The sequence below is a fragment of the Schistocerca cancellata genome, chromosome 2 (genome assembly GCF_023864275.1).
Source record: "Schistocerca cancellata isolate TAMUIC-IGC-003103 chromosome 2, iqSchCanc2.1, whole genome shotgun sequence".
In the NCBI taxonomy this organism is placed as follows: Eukaryota; Metazoa; Arthropoda; class Insecta; order Orthoptera; family Acrididae; genus Schistocerca; species Schistocerca cancellata.
Window position 1 is genome coordinate 1,088,138,949 of NC_064627.1, and position 19,200 is coordinate 1,088,158,148.

The 19,200-nt window shown below is 43.3% G+C and overlaps 1 protein-coding gene across 1 annotated transcript in view; it reads right to left on the bottom strand.

Annotated features, from left to right (window-relative positions):
• Positions 1-19,200, bottom strand: part of LOC126161231 (adhesion G protein-coupled receptor E3-like) — a 140,727-nt gene that overhangs the window by 109,057 nt on the left and 12,470 nt on the right. The window contains exons 2-4 of the mRNA XM_049916973.1: positions 13,333-13,403; positions 12,970-13,229; positions 5,534-5,886 (exon numbers count right to left, since the gene is read on the bottom strand). Coding sequence (XP_049772930.1) covers positions 5,534-5,886; positions 12,970-13,229; positions 13,333-13,403 — 684 coding nt within the window. The remainder of the gene's footprint in view (positions 1-5,533; positions 5,887-12,969; positions 13,230-13,332; positions 13,404-19,200) is intronic.

Genomic DNA, 19,200 nt, shown 5'->3' on the forward strand with positions numbered 1-19,200 from the left:
GGCTATCGTTAACTTCTTCATGGAAGATATGGAAGTACGGTAAGTACATTGTACTACTTTCCACCCAACTCATTTTTATAGGTATGTGGGCAGGAGCTTTTTAATGTGGCATTGGTACTGGGACCAGATGAACTACACACACCCTCACATCAGATTTACTTTGGACGTAGAAACGTAAAGCAAGGTGCCATTTTAGGACGTGCCTGTGGATCGCATACTGGATGCACGATTCGGTCATTCTGTGTCAGAAAGCAGTCTCGCGCAGATCTTTATTTAAATAAGAGTAGTTCGTACTATCTAGCTTCAAAGCATTCTGTACCGGGCACTTTATCGCACAGAGAGCAGACAGTTCCAGACCGTCATCACTTTGGATATGAACTCAAACACTTAAAGAATGTGTACACGAAAAACGAACACAGACTATATCGGATTAGAACTGTATTTGCTGTTAAACGAAGCCGTACGCCCACCCAGCCATCGGAAAAAGACATATCCATAGCATTCGTCCCGTTCTGTGGAGCAATCTCGAGCTAAATTGGGAGGCTCGTATTACATAAGTATGGTATTAGAACAGTTTTCCGACTCCGCGGAAAATTGAGGATATGATGCGTCCAGAGAAAGTCAACCTGGATTTGCGTGTACCTCCTGTGTACAATGTGCCATGTGAATGTGACGAGGATTACTTTTCTTTTTTTTAGTCTCCTGACTGGTTTGATGCGGCCCGCCACGAATTCCTCTCCTGTGCCAACCACTTCATCTCAGAGTAGCACTTGCTACCTACGTCCTCAATTATTTCCTGATGTATTCCAGTCTCAGTCTACCTCTAAGTTTTTGCCGTCTATAGCTTCCTCTAGTCCTATGGAAGTCATTCCCTCATGTCTTAATGCTGTCCTATCATCCTGTTCCATCATATTTTCAGTGTTTCCCATATATTTTTTTCCTCTCCGATGCTGCGCAGACTTCCTCATCCTTACCTGATCAGTCCACCAAATCCTCAACATTCGTCTGTAGCACCACATCGGAAATGCTTAGATTCCCTTCTGTTTCGGATTTTCCACAGTCCATGTTTCACTACCACACATTGCTGTGCTCCAGGCGTACAATCATAGAAATTTAGTCTTCAAATTAAGATCTATGTCTGATACTAGAAGACATCTGATGGCTAGGAATGCCCTTCTTGACAGTGCTAGTCTGCCATTGATGTCCTCCTTGCTCCGTCCGTCAATGGTTATTTTGGTGCCTAGGTAGAATTCCTTAATCTCATCTACTTCGCGGCCATCGACCCGGATGTTAACTTTCTCGCTTTCTCATTTCTGCTGCTTTTAATTACTTTCGTCTTTCTTCGATTTAGTTTCAGTTCGTTTTCTGTACCGATCAGACTGTTCACTCCATTCAACAGATCATGTAATTCCTCTTCACTTTCACTCAGGACAACAATGTCATCAGCGAATCGTATCATTGAAATCTTTTCACCTTGAATTTTAATTCCACACCTGAACCTTCCTTCTTCGATGTATAGATTGAACAGCAGGGGTTAAAGACTACATCCCCGTCTTACACATTTTTAATCCGAGAACTTCATTCTCGGGCGTCCACTCTTATTGTTCCCTCTTGGCTCTTGTACATTTTGTATATTACCCACCTCTCCATATAGCTTACCCCTATTTTTCTCAGAATTTCGACCATCTTGCACCATTTTACACTGTCGAACGCTTTTTCCAGATCGACAAATCGCATCAACGTGTCTTGATTTTTCTTCAGTCTTGCTTCCCTGAACATTTTTGTACTTCCTTCTTTCATCAATTAACTGAAGTATTATTCCGTTACCTACGGTTTCTTTACAGTTGCCTTCTTTGTGAATGTGTTTTCCTTTACAACTTCCGTGATTTCCATTCGCCTTCAACTGTACTGCCTACTGAGCTGTTCCTTAGTACTTCCGTATCCCACTCCTTTGCTTATTGATTCTTCCTGACTGATCGCTCACTTCCGCCTACTCTTCATCAGTAGTACATTGTGATCTGAGTCTATATCTGCTCTTGGATACATAGGACTTTCAATTCGCATCGTGCAAGTGCACTGCGCTGAACATAAAGGAACATCAGATATAGAAATATTGAGATATCAACCATAGTGGAAAACAGGCTTCGAAGGGCATAGGATCAACTCTGAGGAAACGAAGGTCCTCTGCCATGCATCAACCTAATGGTATCCATACATATTATAAATAGTGGATCCATGTATGTAGTTCCACATCTTCTCCTAAACCTTTGGATCGATTTCAGTCAAGCTTGGTACACTTACCACTTACTGTCTGGAAGGAACCTCTGCGGGGGTATAAGAAGCGTAGTTCACGATGCCCAGACAGCCAGACTATATCCATCCAAAATTTGAGAATGAGAGTATTTAGTTACTTGCTACCGCCTTTAAACATAATTTCAAACCTTTACGAGGCATTTTATCACTGACATCCTCCACAAAAAGAAAGGAAAAAAATGATCGCTTACTACATTTTCGCTGCTCGTGTAATAAAACTACGCCATCAGGCATGACCTTCTAATATGTCACTTCTTTACTACTACATGTATTGGCAACACATTTCGCAAACAGTATTTACATATACCAGCGAATGTACTTGCAAAAATATATCATTTTCCATCACATAGAATAGGAGATATGAGAACATAAACACTGAAATGAGTGAAAAATGTCGCATCATGCACAACTTTTTAAAATATTACTTGTTTACTACTAACTCCATTCGCAACACATTTCGCATATACCATTTTGACATATACCACTGTATGCACCTGAAAAAATATATAATTGTGCGACACCTTATTCAGAAGTGCGATGTCATAAACATTGAGACGGGTGAAAACTAAAGTGCAGGGAGAAATTCGCTAGAGAGACAGGTGACGTATGTGCACAAATATGTGTGAAATATGTTAAATGCGTAAGCAGGCAAAAGCACTGGTCCTCCTAAACCCCTGTATCGATTTCAAGCAAACTTTCTACCCATATTACTTTCTATCTGGGAAGAAATAATGCGAGGTGAAGAACCAGCAACCTCGTACTGGGGTGAGGGTATAACGTAGAGGGATGGGGGGTGGGGGGGGGAGGGTGTGATGGACAGACAGAGAAGGGGAAGAAGGAGTTGGATACAGGTAGGTGAGGAGGAAGAGATGAGCAGAGTGAGAGGACAGGAGGATGTGGAATAACAGAATAGTGGATTAAATACACGCCTAGATAATGCAAGGTGTAATAGTCCTGTAATAAAAGAAATGGCACAGAAATTCGAATGTGTAATAACAACTTCAACAGAGGTGGAGGTTATTGAGTGGTGCCTGGAGATGAGCACTTGAGACGAAACGCCTTCAAAGAAATGCAGCCAAAAATCGTCACTCTTAACAGGGACAGCTGGTTCGTGTATCCGCTCCCCGTCCACCTCGCAGTCGTGGCCCTCCGGGGGAAAGAGGACATATTGCAGCATTACCATTTTGCTGCTTTTGTGCATTCAAATTCCTCCATCCAGATAACTTCACCGCCAAAAGAAGTTAAAATTCCGAGCGATGTCATCTGACCAATCAGAAGCCTGAACGCCACTGTAAAAGAAGCAGTTTTCGCGCCTAGCCTCTCATCTCTTAAGGCAGAAGATGTCGATGTTGGGAAGCTCGAGTCTGAACTCGAATCTGACCGAGACGATTTTACACAAGAATGATGTTTAGAATGTGTGGTGTGCGTACTTTAAGACCTTCAGTACACACACCATCAGATTATTTGACTTGTCGCTCTAACAAAGTAGGCGAGTGTCAGCAATATGTCTCGTGGTCTTATCGTGGCGTGTTTATCTTCTGCCGTTAGGTCAGACGATAGAAATGCCACTTGCACGCTTAGAGTAACAGATTGACGGTGACCAACTTTAAACAGAACTTGATTAATTTTCACACACATTTATTAAAATAATAACAAGCATAAAAATTTCTTAACTTCGTTCTAGATGCTATTTACAATTGACAATCTGAAGTTGCTTTGGTATGGGTACGTTAATCTTATTCTCACATATATCTCTGATACTTGACAAAAGTGTCTATACATTTATCTTCATGGCTATGTACAGGCATATGGTAATCTTATTAGGCTCAGACTGAAACTTGACTATAGACTGGTAAAGACAAATGTAGAACTCGTACAGACTGGTACAGACTAATGCAGACTAATGCAGACTGGTACAGACTGGTGCAGACAAATGAAGACTGACTAATTGGAGGTCTGTACACTCGTTACAGGGCTATTAAAAATGATTGAAGCGATTTCATAAATTCACTGTAGCTCCATTCATTGACATATGGTCACGACACACTACAGATACGTAGAAAAACTCATAAAGTTTTGTTCGGCTGAAGCCGCACTTCAGGTTTCTGCCGTCAGAGCGCTCGAGAGCGCAGTGAGACAAAATGGCGACAGGAGCCGAGAAAGCGTATGTCGTGCTTGAAATGCACTCACATCAGTCAGTCATAACAGTGCAACGACACTTCAGGACGAAGTTCAACAAAGATCCATCAACTGCTAACTCCATTCGGCGATGGTATGCGCAGTTAAAGCTTCTGGATGCCTCTGTAAGGGGAAATCAACGGGTCGGCCTGCAGTGAGCGAAGAAACGAATGAACCCATGCGGGCAAGTTTCACGCGTAGCCCGCGGAAAATTGGCTCATGCCACAACTGGAGACCGACAGCGCCGACTTCATCTTTCAACAAGATGGTGCTCCATCACACTTCCATCATGATGTTCGGCATGTCTTAAACAGGAGATTGGAGAACCGATGGAGCGGTCGTGGTGGAGATCATGATCAGCAATTCATGTCATGGCCTCCACGCTCTCCCGACTTAACCCCATGCGATTTCTTTCTGTGGGGTTATGTGAAAGATTCAGTGTTTAAACCTCCTCTACCAAGAAAAGTGCCAGAACTGCGAGCTCGCATCAACGATGCTTTCGAACTCATTGATGGGGACATGCTGCGCCGAGTGTGGGAGGAACTTGATTATCGGCTTGATGTACGCCGAATCACTAAAGGGGCACATATCGAACATTTGTGAATGCCTAAAAAAACTTTTTGAGTTTTTGTATGTGTGTGCAAAGCATTTTGAAAATATCTCAAATAATAAAGTTATTGTAGAGCTGAGAAATCGCTTCAGTCATTTGTAATAACCCTGTATAATACTTCGCACGTTCATGTATCACTGTGCGAGTGTGATCTGCGAGGAGAAAAGGTTCTACGTTAGCAGCAATCTCATTGGCTGCGTTACATATTAATACGCGGATCGGCGGAAGCAGAATTTGGTCCGTCTCTATGGCAGCGCCATCTCGTAGTGTGGAGACGGACGAGCGCTGCGCCTGCGCTGTTGTACTTAGCGGGGCGCGCTCTAGTGGGAAAGTTGTGTACGCGCTGACTACGCGGAACTATGTACACGACAGAATGAGAGCAAGTTAAGTGCAGCGGTAGCATAGAAGCGAGCGAGGCGAGCCCCCTCCTACCTCGGCTGACACGATCTCGATCTGCTTGGCGACGTTGAAGAGCACGGCCTTGACGCCGGCGGCGACGGACATCGAGGCGCGGCTGTCGGTGAGCCGGAGGGTCTGGTTGGGCGGCAGCTTCACCTGCCACGCGTACAGCTCGAGCGCGACCAGCGCCGTCACGACCCGGTCGGCGGGCAGGCGGTCGGCGCACGCCAGCACCGTCTCCAGGCTCGACATCACCTTCTCCGGGGCGGTGCGGGCCAGGTCCGGCCGATCCGGGTTAAGGATGGCCAGCGCTCCTAACAACACGGACAGCTTCTGCTGCTCCGGCTTGCCGTTGTCCTTCTCCTCCGCAGATGTCACATCACATTCTGTGCACAGACAGACAGCCTGCCATCGTGTAGCCCCTAATTGCAGCCATTTATGCACATTTTCAGAACCCTGATCCAACCCTCCTAGGTTTCCACTTCCCAAACTTTTATAACCTACTGCAGATCCTACACTACTGGCCATTAAAATTGCTACACCAAGAAGAAATGCAGATGATAAACGGGTATTCATTGGACAAATATATTATACTAGAACTGGCATGTGATTACATTTTCACGCAATTTGGGTGCATAGATCCTGAGAAATCAGTAACCAGAAAACCACCTCTGGCCGTAATAATGGTCTTCATACGCCTGAGCATTGAGTCAAACAGAGCTTGGATGGCGTGTACAGGTACAGCTGCCCATACAGCTTCAACACGATACCACAGTTCATCAACAGTACTGACTGGCGTATTGTGACGAGCCAGTTGCTCCGCCACCATTCATCAGACGTTTTCAGTTGGTGAGAGATCTGGAGAATGTGCTGGCCAGGGCAGCAGTCGAACATTTTCTGCATCGAGAAAGGCCCGCACAGCACCTGCAACATGCGGCCGTGAATTATCCTGCTGAAATGTAGGGTTTCGCAGGAATCGAATGAAGGGTAGAGCCACGGGTCGTAACACATCTGAAATGTAACGTTCAATGTAACGTTCACTGTTCAGAGTGCCGTCAATGAGAACAAGAGGTCACCGAGACGTGTAACCAATGGCACCCCATACCATCACGCCGGGTGATACGCCAGTACGGCGATGACGAATACACGCTTCCAATGTCCGTTCACCGCGATGTCGCCAAACACGGATGCGACCATCGTGATACTGTAAACAGAACCTGGATTCATCCGAAAAAATGACGTTTTGCCATTCGTGCACCCAGGTTCGTCGTTGAGTACACCATCTCAGGTGCTCCTGTCGTGATGCAGCGTCAAGGGTAACCGCAGCCATGGTCTCTGAGCTGATAGTCCTTATGTTGCAAACGTCATCGAACTGTTCGTGCGGATGGTTGTTGTCTTGCAAACGTCCCCATCTGTTGACTCAAGGATCGAGACGTGGCTCCACAATCCATTACAGCCATGTGGATAAGATGCCTGTCATCTCGACTGCTAGTAGTACGAGGCCGTTGGAATCCAGCACGGCGTTCCGTATTAAACTCCTGAATCCACTGATTCCATATTCTGCTAACAATCATTGGATCTCGACCAACGCGAGCAGCACTGTCGCGATACGATAAACCGCAATCGCGATAGGCTTCAATTCGACCTTTATCAAAGTCAGAAACGTGATGGTACGCATTTCTCCTCCTTACACGAGGCATCACAACAACTTTTCACCAGGCAACGCCGATCAACTGCTGTTTGTGTATGAGAAATCGGTAGGAAACTTTCCTCATGTCAGCACGATGTAGGTGTCGCCACCGGCGCCAACCTTGTGTAAATGCCCTGAAAAGATAATCATTTGCATATCGCAGCATCTTCTTCCTTTCGGTTAATTTCGCGTCTGTAGCACGCCATCTTCGTGGTGTAGCAATTTTAATGGCCAGTAGTGTACATTACTGAAAAGTTAACCTTGTGCTAAGTTCACAATCCGAGCAGCAATTTACGTGTCTAACAATATCCGAGGGCAACAATAATTTGCTTCTCAGTACTTCATACAGTTATTAATCGATGATGGAATTTTCTCGGGTTATAACCCGACTCTAGGCGTCGTTCTGCACCAACATTTCAATAAGTATCCTACTAGTAATCTTCATGTGAAATCGCCTGAAGATGACGAGTAGGAAACTTGTCGAATCGTTGCCACAGAACGAGGCCTTGGCACAATTTATAACCCGAGAAAACTTCATCATCGAGATTCACGGAGAAAGTCTGCATTCCCTATTACTGACCGAATTTATAATTTTAAAATACTGCCGTAATCTACTCATTAAAGCTACGATCCTAAGTTAAAGGTTTAACACAGTAAAGCAAGTATTACAGTTAGTATTTGTATTGAGGCAGCATAATTCACGGCTGGCAAATTATCCAGATTATATCCATTCAGTATTTGAGAATGAGCGCACTTAGCGGCTTCCAACAAATTTTTACACATAACTTCAAACCTTAAGGAAACTTTTTCTCGCTGACACTCTTCGCAAAGTAATGAAAGGAAGAAAACTATATCACTTAATACATTTTCACTGTTTATGCAACAAAATGTGGTCACTAGGCACGACGTTTTATTGCTTCCTTACTACGAGGTGCATTCAAGTTCTAAGGCCTCCGATTTTTTTTCTCCGGACTGGAAAGAGATAGAAACATGCGCATTGTTTTAAAATGAGGCCGCGTTCATTGTCAATATGTCCCAGAGATGGCAGCACCGTACGGCAGATGGAATTTTACCACCAGCAGCGAGAATGAGAACTGTTTTAAATACTTAAAATGGCGACGCTTTCCTTACTTGAACAGCGTGCAATCATTCGTTTTCTGAATTTGCGTGGTGTGAAACCAATTGAAATTCATCGAGCGTTGAAGGAGACATGTGGTTATGGAGTTATGTATGTGTCGAAAGTGCGTTCGTGGGTGCGACAGTTTAATGAAGGCAGAACATCGTGTGACAACAAACCGAAACAACCTCGGGCTCGCACAAGCCGGTCTGACGACATGATCGAGAAAGTGGAGATAATTGTTTTGGGGGATCGCCGAATGACTGTTGAACAAATCGCCTCCAGAGTTGGCATTTCTGTGGGTTCTGTGCACCCAATCCTGCATGACGACCTGAAAATGCGGGAAGTGTCATCCAGGTGGGTGCCACGAATGCTGACGGACGACCACATGGCTGCCCGTGTGGCATGTTGCCAAGCAATGTTGACATGCAACGACAGCATGAATGGGACTTTCTTTTCGTCGGTTGTGACAATGGATGAGACGTGGATGCCATTTTTCAATCCAGAAACAAAGCGCCAGTCAGCTCAATGGAAGCACACAGATTCACCGCCACCAAAAAAATTTCGGTTAACCGCCAGTGCTGGAAAAATTATGGTGTCCATGTTCTGGGACAGCAAGGGCGTAATCCTTACCCACTGCGTTCCAAAGGGCACTACGGTAACAGGTACATCCTACGAAAATGTTTTGAAGAACAAATTCCTTCCTGCACTGCAACAAAAACGTCAGGGAAGAGCTGCGCGTGTGCTGTTTCACCAAGACAACGCACCCGCACATCGAGCTAACGTTACGCAACAGCTTCTTCGTGATAACAACTTTGAAGTGATTCCTCAGGCTCCCTACTCACCTGACCTGACCGCTTTTCGCGGATGATGCTGTAGTATACAGAGAAGTTGCAGCATTAGAAAATTGTAGCGAAATGCAGGAAGATCTGCAGCGGATAGGCACTTGGTGCAGGGAGTGGCAACTGACCCTTAACATAGACAAATGTAATGCATTGCGAATACATAGAAAGAAGGATCCTTTATTGTATGTTTATATGATAGCGGAACAAACACTGGTAGCAGTTACTTCTGTAAAATATCTGGGAGTATGCGTGCGGAACGATTTGAAGTGGAATGATCATATAAAATTAATTGTTGATGGTGTTAGGACAGCAACCAGCCACAAATTTACTTTGAGTTCCTTTATTCAAAGGAAACCGTTACCGGTTTCGAACCGTTGCGATTCATCATCAGACGGTTTACATGCTTTCTTTCTGACATTTGGTGTGTTTTTTATAGATTTCACGACAATTAATCTATAAAAAACACACCAAATGTCAGAAAGAAAGCATGTAAACCGTCTGATGATGAATCGCAACGGTTCGAAACCGGTAACGGTTTCCTTTGAATAAAGGAACTCAAAGTAAATTTGTGGCTGGTTGCTGTCCTAACACCATCAACATTTGTCTTCAAAAACAGCCACGGTCTCCAACATGTCATCATATGACAAAAATTAATTAATTGTTGGTAAGGCGGGTACCAGGTTGAGATTCATTGGGAGAGTCCTTAGAAAATGTAGTCCATCAACAAAGGAGGTGGCTTACAAAACACTCGTTCGACCTATACTTGAGTATTGCTCATCAGTGTGGGATCCGTACCAGATCGGGTTGACGGAGGAGATAGAGAAGATCCAAAGAAGAGCGGCGCGTTTCGTCACAGGGTTATTTGGTAACCGTGATAGCGTTACGGAGATGTTTAACAAACTCAAGTGGCAGACTCTGCAAGAGAGGCGCTCTGCATCGCGGTGTAGCTTGCTCGCCAGGTTTCGAGAGGGTGCTTTTCTGGATGAGGTATCGAATGTATTGCTTCCCCCTACTTATACCTCCCGAGAAGATCACGAATGTAAAATTAGAGAGATTAGAGCGCGCACGGAGGCTTTCAGACAGTCGTTCTTCCCGGGAACCATACGCGACTGGAACAGGAAAGGGAGGTAATGACAGTGGCACGTAAAGTGCCCTCCGCCACACACCGTTGGGAGGCTTGCAGAGTATAAATGTAGATGTAGATGTAGACCTGGCTTCTAGTGACTTTTGGCTTTTTCCAACAATGAAAGATACTCTCCGTGGCCGCACATTCACCAGCCATGCTGCTATTGCCTCAGCGATTTTCCAGTGGTCAAAACAGACTCCTAAAGACGCCTTCGCCGCTGCCATGGAATCATGGCGTCAGCGTTGTGAAAAATGTGTACGTCTGCAGGGCGATTACGTCGAGAAGTAACGCCAGTTTCATCGATTTCGGGTGAGTAGTTAATTAGAAAAAAAAATCGGAGGCCTTAGAACTTGAATGCACCTCGTATAAGGTATGCCGAACTAAAAAGGAGACCTTTCTGTAATGGCATAGTACGTAATCCTAGTGAGAGATGTCTTGGTGGTATTCCCAGCTGCGCAAGAGAAGTTAGTGGCTTTTCAGCAGTTTACTCATTTCTGGAGAGCATTAGTTAAAAACAGTCTTGGTTGCAATTTTTAGTTTTTTAGTTTTCAACTACGCGTTCCACCTTATTTAGGCATCTACAGGTTAATCTTAATTTGGTATTTCTTAGAACGATCCTTTAGACAGTGTAGTCAAAGGGCATCGTCGGATACATCAGGCCAACATCGCCTTCGTTAAACTCAGTAAAAACTTCCTAGATGGACGTGAGTGAGATGTGAACGGGAACGCGTTATGCAGGTCTTGGAGTCACTCACATCCATCTAGGAAGTTTTTACTGAGTTTAACGAAGGCGATGTTGGCCTGACTTATTCGACGATGCCCTCTGGCTACACTGTCCAAAGGCTCGTTCTAAGAAATACCAAATTAAGATCAACAAGAAGATGCCTAAATAAGGTGAAACGCGTAGTTGAAAATAAAAAATAATAAAAATTGCAACCAAAACTGTTTTTAACTAATACTGTTAAGCAATGGTTTGTCGCATGCACAGATGGATTGGAAGAATTTCATTTCTGGGGAGTTCTTTCTGCAGTTCGTTGCATCGTGCATTCCTGCCGATCAGCACAAAGAGCAGTTACCCAGTTTCTTCACACAGAAGGGGATCGTGCTTCCCTAATCCATCGCAGGATGAAAGAGGTGTACGGAGAACAGTGTCCCACACAGTGTGAGATATTCCAGTGCTGTCAGTCTTATGAGGAACGACATTATTACATGACTGTTTTAACCAAGCAGTCCTATAATTTGCGTAAAACCCGTGAGATTCAGTCAAATTAAATTTAGAATAAATTAATCCACCACTTCACATTCAAGAAAGAGAGTAGGAAGGTTTGTAGAAACTATAAGGGAGTCACACTGGTACCACACTGCATCAAGGCTTATGAAAAGATCCTCAAGAGCGGAATCCAAGAAAGGGTCGAGAACAAATTGAGACAGGATTCAGACTGGGAGGTCAACTGTTGATGATGCTTGCATTGTTGCTTTTTCGGTAAATATAGCATCTTGTGAAACTAGAGCCGGTAAATGGAATTCATTATTATTGTACTGTAGACTTAGGTGTGCCGGCTCTTAGTGGCCGAGCGGTTCTAGGCGCTACAGTCTGGAACCGCGCTACCGCTACGGTCGCAGGTTCGAATCCTGCCTCCGGTACGGATGTGTGTTTTGTCCTTAGGTTAGTTAGGTTTAAGTAGTTCTCAGTTCTAGGGGACTGATGACCTCAGAAGTTAGGTCCCATAGTGCTCAGAGCCATTTGAACCATTTGACTCAGGTGTTTCGGTCTCTCTGATATCACGTTATGTGCACCGTTACTAGTCCATTAATAGGATAAATTATCAGAGGGCATTGGGTAGTAATTCTGTGGAAATTTTATTCGTCATGATCAGAATTTGGAAGCTGGGGCCCTTAGTTTGAGCGCTACTCGGAGCAAAGATGGAACATGAGTAGATTTTCGCTTACACCTTTCGACTCAATCGTTTCCAAACTGGGGTCTCTTACCTTATATTGACGTATTCGCACTTCTCCATCATCCCTGAAGGTTTGTAACCTCATACTGAATCGTTATGTATAAGAAACGTTTCACTAGCAATAAGAAATCTTGAATCAAAGTATTATATGCACGCCATGACCGCGCAGGATTAGCCGAGCGGTCTAGGGCGCTGCAGTCATGGACTGTGCGGCTGGTCCCGGCAGAGGTTCGAGTCCTCCCTCGGGCATGGGTGTGTGTGTTTGTCCTTAGGATAATTTAGGTTAAGTAGTGTATCAGCTTAGGGACTGATGACCTTAGCAGTTAAGTCCCTTAAGATTTCACACACATTTGAACATTTTGCACGCCATGAAAAGTCGCTGACTCCAGTGGTATGGTCACATATTGGAATGAAGAGATGTAAACAAGGAAGATTGTCTTTCGGCTATGAATATCGGGCAAACAGCCGGGGAGGGGGGGGGGGGGGAACCAAAGTGTTGCAGGTAGTAAAATCTAGAACTGGGAAGACGTCACAGATGAGAAATTGTGCAACGGCAGGAAGAAACGACCAGCGCTTGTGTGCTACACATAGGAAACTGGAACTGGAAAGTGATTTTCAAGCGCCCTTCAGCCCAGCCCTCTATCGCTAACTACCGCCCCCCCCCCCTCTCCCCTGTTTCCCGTGGAATGAGCGGCTGAGGTGTAGCACTGGGAGAGAACGCTCAGATAGTTACCCTCTCTATCTTGTGACTCTTCCGCAACCGAGCTGTAGTCATTGATGTCGCCGTAAGAGTCTCGATACACCATCTGGTCGCTGATTGTGTTCCACAGCGAGCAGTTGAACCAGTTGATCGCTCTCATCTTCACTTGTTTGATGAACATCATGTCGATCCCCACAAAGTCTCGAATGTCGGCTCGCTCCTGGCCGCATTTCTTCTTGATGTACAGTTTCGGCTTGGGATTCGTCATCATCACGAACTCGTGCCGTGAGTCACTGAGGAAGGAAAAGTCACGATGAAGCAATGTCCACACGTAATGTTTCATAAAAGAATTTCCTGTCTCGATTTCAGTTGTACTTACATGAACTGTGAACTTACCTGTCGTACCCGCCATTAGGATCGGTAGTGCAAGTGTAAACAGACTCAGAATCGTCTTCGATAGACAGATCCTGAAAAAGAGAAAAGAACGAAAAATTCTGAGAACTCTTCCGCACCTACAGTACAGAAAAGAAGAGCAGAGGTTAACGTAGACTGGCATATCATTAGAGATAGAGCACTGTTTGGACTGGAAAAGAATATCGGCTGTGCCCTTTTCAAAGGAAAGTGTCATTGTTCGATGACCTAATGGAAATGCAGAGTAATCTGTGCAATATTTTCACACACGGTGCCGAAACGCAGCTATGTTTCGGTGTTGCTGAACCCAGTAAACACAGACGTCATAAGTCATGGGATACCTCCCAAAAGCGTTTCGGACCTCCTTTTGCCCGGCGCAGTGGGGCATCTCGTCGTGGCTGGGACTCAACAATTCGTCAGAATTCCCCTGCAGAAATAGTGAGCCATGCTGCCACTATAGCCATCCATAACTGCGAAGATGTTGCCGGTGCAGGAGTTTGTGCACAAACTGACCTCTCGGTTATGTCTCATAAATGTTCAGTGCCAATCCAGTGTGGCCAAATAATTCGCCCGAATTATCCAGAATGTTCTTGAACCAGTAGTGAACAATTGTGGCCCGGTGACATGGTGCATTGTCATTCACAAAAATCCCATCGTTGTTTGGGAACATAAAATTTATAGTCAATGATCGGTTCAGTTTGCTCAGAGGATCTGCAGGAGGATCTGCAGCGAATTGACGCATGGTGCAGGGAATGGCAACTGAATCTCAATGTAGACAAGTGTAATGTGCTGCGGATACACAGAAAGATAGATCCTTTATCATTTAGCTACAAAATAGCAGGTCAGCAACTGGAAGCAGTTAATACCATAAATTATCTGGGAGTACGCATTAGGAGTGATTTAAAATGGAATGATCATATAATGTTGATTGTCGGTAAAGCAGATGCCAGACTGAGATTCATTGGAAGAATCCTAAGGAAATGCAATCCGAAAACAAAGGAAGTAGGTTACAGTACGCTTGTTCGCCCACTGCTTGAATACTGCTCAGCAGTGTGGGATCCGTACCAGATAGGGTTGATACAAGACATAGAGAAGATCCAACGGAGAGCAGCGCGCTTCGTTACAGGATCATTTAGTAATCGCGAAAGCGTTACGGAGATGATAGATAAACTCCAGTGGAAGACTCTGCAGGAGAGACGCTCAGTAGCTCGGTACGGGCTTTTGTCAAAGTTTCGAGAACATACCTTCACCGAAGAGTCAAGCAGTATATTGCTCCCTCCTACGTATATCTCGCGAAGAGACCATGAGGATAAAATCAGAGAGATTAGAGCCCACACAGAGGCATACCGACAATCCTTCTTTCCACGAACAATACGAGACTGGAATAGAAGGGAGAACCGATAGAGGTACTCAAGGTACCCTCCGCCACACACCGACAGGTGGCTTGCGGAGTATGGATGTAGATGTAGATGTAGATGTAGAGGACCAAGTCCATTCCATGTAAACAAAGCCCACACCACTATGGAGCCACCACTAGCTTACACAGTGCCTTGTTGACAACTTAAGCGCGTGACTTCGTGGGGTCTGCACCTCATTCGAACGCTATTATCAGCTCTTACCAACTGAAATCGGGACATCTCATCAGACCATGGTTTTCCAGTCGTCTATGATCCGACCGATATGGTCACGAGTCCAGTGGAGGGCTGCAGGCTGTCGGTTATCTGGTGCCATAGCCTGTTAACGCCAAATTTCGCCGCATTGCTCTAGCGCAGGGGTTCCCAACAAAATTTTCTCGAGGACCCCCTCTTCGAGCATGATTGGTACCTTGTCATATCACCGTATCAAGTACTAAAAAGTTCAATTTTTACTTTTTTGCGTTTTCTGAATCTGCAGACTATTACATTTTAATAGATATATAATTTATTCAACTCCGAAGACTACAACTATTTTTAAATTTTTTTTGAAATGTGTTCTACATGGGCGTGACCCACTGTGGCGCTGTTAAACTGCTGTCAAATGGTGTTATTATTAACGTCCGTGTTCATCAGGTACATTTTAGTGATGTGAGATAAAGTATGTGTTGTGGCTAACCTGTGATGGTTCAATATATATCGCTGGTGTGATTGTCGATTGTTTCATGTTTATTTACTCTGTCGTTATCTCGAAAATATTCGTAATTAATTCTGTTTCTTGAGTCTCTGTTTTGTTGAAGTATAATAATGAGTAAAAGTAAAGTTGCTGTTGCGACTTTCAGTGATGGCAACATTGTAAGGTGCAAGGTATTTAGAAATATGGGAATGAAGATAGGTTCTAACATGGTACGAGCGATGCTTGCTTTAGACAAGGAACGCCTTCGGGCTGCAGACAGGGCTGTAAAGAGTCTAGAAATACAAGCAAGAGTAAACAGGAGGAGGAACAAGAGGAAGCTGGAGGAGGAGTTTGCAGAGGATGAAGATAATCCATCCTATGGACCTGGAATGCACTAAAAAGTTAATCCAATCTTTGTCGCTCGATTCCCAAAACTTTTATTTTCTCATACTAATTACATGTTTTCTAAGGATCTTCCAAACATATTTGTTTCAAACTTTCAGTAAATGTTACACAGTACCTTCTGCATAATTTAACACAGCCTTTTTCCAAAGAACTGTATATTTTTGAATATATAAATAAAAAATTGCAAAAAAGTGTTGTGAATTTTCATTACAATTGAAAAAAAATCATCTTTAATAACTGAACTAAAATTTTTTAAAATCCCTGTGTTAAGTTGTAGCCCATATTCCAATAAATAATCTGCAAAAAGTTCAACTTCCTACCTCAAATACTTTGTGAGGAAAGATGTAATTTATAAGCGTTATTTTAACATTGCAAGTATAGGGCGTTCCGGAGGCCCTTAAGAGTCTTTTTATACATTTTCTAATTTTGGTACTTAGAAAAAACATTGACATTCATTATTGAAAAAATATTGAGCGGCCAAAACAAAAATTCTGTTATCATACGAAATATAGTTAATATATTTTTTATTCTAATAGCATCTTGCGGACCCCTCTGGCATAGCTCGCGGCCCCCTGGGGGTCCGCGCATCACCTGTTGGGAACCACTGCTCTAGCGCATTCGCTCGTCGTATGTCTCGCATTGTTTTCTGCGGTTATTTCACGCAGTGTTGCTTGTCTGTTAGCACAGACAACTCTACGCTAGCACCAATGTTCTCAGTCATTAAGTGAAGGCCGTCGGCCACTTCGTTGTTCGTGCGGAGAGGTACTGCCCAAAATTTTGTATTTTCAGCGCACTCTTGACACTGTGGATCTCGAAATATTTAATTCCCTAACGATTTCCGATGTCCCATGCGTCTAGCTACAACAACCATTCCGTATTCAAAGTATGTTAACTCCTGTCGTGGGGCCATAAACATGCCGGAAACCTTTTCACATGAATCAACTGAGTACACATGACAACTCCGCCAATGCAAAGCCATTTTATATCTTGTGTACGCGATACTACCGCCGTTTGTATATGTGCATAACGCTATCCCATGACTTTTTGTCTCCTCGACGTAATGTGCATGTGAAAGAGAGAAAACCCAGTAATACCATACATCCTTTTTATGCATTTAGCAGTGACACTGCGAAGTGATCTTTCTCACACAACAGCTGTTTTACCACTTTCATCAATCTTTCTCTGTGTGTCAGTTTAGCTTGGTTTAGTTTAGTTCCTTACATGTCCGAGGAAGCATATTCGCAACAACTCATTGTGATGTTGAACTCCCCAGTAGGTTTACAAATAAGAAACACTTTCTCTGCGAAAACATCGATCCGTGTTACCTCTTCACAGAACTGGTTTTTGAAAAATTTCAATCCACAAAAAATTTGCTGAATCCTATACAAACAATTACTGATACTATCTATTCAGAAATTCACCTGTGGAATATAATAATTGCTTAGAAATGCGCGTGATGTCTCGACAGAGATGCTGCGCCGCGTAGAGATAAGTCAGAAGTGATATCTGCTCTGCGAAGATGCCCGCCAGATTTATGTGTTGATCGCAAAGAGAGGTGAGGAGATAGTCATTTGATCATTGGTGTTGGATGGCAACAGTCGAGTTTTGGTACAGTAGCAGCAAGGGACTCACACCGGAGTTTTTTGGAATTATATTCTGAATCAGTAGAAGACTTATTCCGGAGAAAAAAAATGAATTGATTTTTAAATTGATACGATAATATTTATGAAGAATGGATTACAGGTAATGATTAAGTTTGTTTTATTTGCAGCAGTGGTTCTATAGGGCAACATTCTTGGTTCGCCAGACATCCAGAACAGGAATCTTTCTTCTTATTTTTTGTTAGGATTTATCTCTCTTAGAGAAAGAAATACAATGAACAATTAGATTTTGAAATTTTGTCTGAGAGAGATTATACATGTGAAATGCAACTTTTGTTAAGTTCCGTTTTTGTAATTCTTGGATTGTTGTTACGTGATTTCAGAGAAAACTTATGTGTTTTTCAAGTTTCATTAAATTTTATTAAGTCTAAGGAAATGAAATTGGAATTGAGTTAATTTAAACCAGAGCAATTGTCCACATCGCAAGAGTCAATTAATTTTCAATTAGTTAAAACCATTATCAAAAAATTATGAATCAATAATGATAGGAATGCTTTTAGAGTACAGATTGTATCTCTGTGGGTGGATTTTACAGTTTATGGGACATGTTATGGTATCCACTGTTTTTTTCTCACTACTGTGTGTAGTCGTTATTGTGTTCACTGATGGGTGCCACTCCTCAGAGATTACCTTATTAAGGCTATGCCTGCAGATAAGAGTGAGGAGGTACCTCCCTGCTTTAGATGTGTACACGTAAAACTGGACCGATTAATTGCATCGTTTATGCTGAAAATAAATTTTGAAGAAACCACTCAGCATTAAAAGCTGAATAGGGTACAATTTGCACGATCCCTGGAAATATTTTTCAGATATTTCACCAAGAGATCAACCTACGGGAGTCTGTGGACATGACAGGATACGCATGTAGGGGATCGTTCCAGAAGGCTCTGTCAAACGAAACTTTGTACACTTTAAGTGGACAGAAACATGCAAAGTCAATTTTCTGAGTGTTTTTGAGAAGAGCATCGAACTGCTTTACTCAACTGATGTCCAGACAGTGATACTGAAATCCCATTAGCGTGCAGAAAATCTAAAATGACCACAATAATTTATCCATCTGACTAGCTGTTGAGCCCATTGGCTGTGGGTTATATTACTTTAATAAACAGAGCAATCAGCCACTTGGCTACGTAATTTTATTTGAGCTAATACATGTTTTGAGCTTTCACGTCTCTTCAATTAGAGTACTACATATTCGAGTCTCAATCAGGACATAGCCACAACATCAAATGCCAGACAGAGCTCGCAACTTACAAATACTCCACCTGGCCAACAAAGGAAAAAGAATGAACTAATCTGAAGAAAACGAAGTGTAATCTCACAAATGAGCATCCCAAATGGCCAAAGAGATCGAGAAAACAAAATTTTTTCTAAGAAATTTTCATTATTTGCGCATACAGCCATATACTAAGCACCGCACTGAACAAAATATAATCCAGTGTGAGCCCATCCGGCGCACCCAGCAGAGTTCTACGTAATGTAAATCTGTTGTTCTGTCTTTACTTTTTGTAAGTATCACCCCAACGGTGAAGAGAAGGAGAGGAGAAAGGCAATATTAATTCTTCTAAATAAAATATTTTTGGTAATAGATTGCATAATCCAAACAGTCATTAACGCACTTATTTCATACCTATATAGCATACTCAGCACATTTTAGTTAAACAGTTTCAATTCTTTTTAGTCATACAGAAACTGTAAG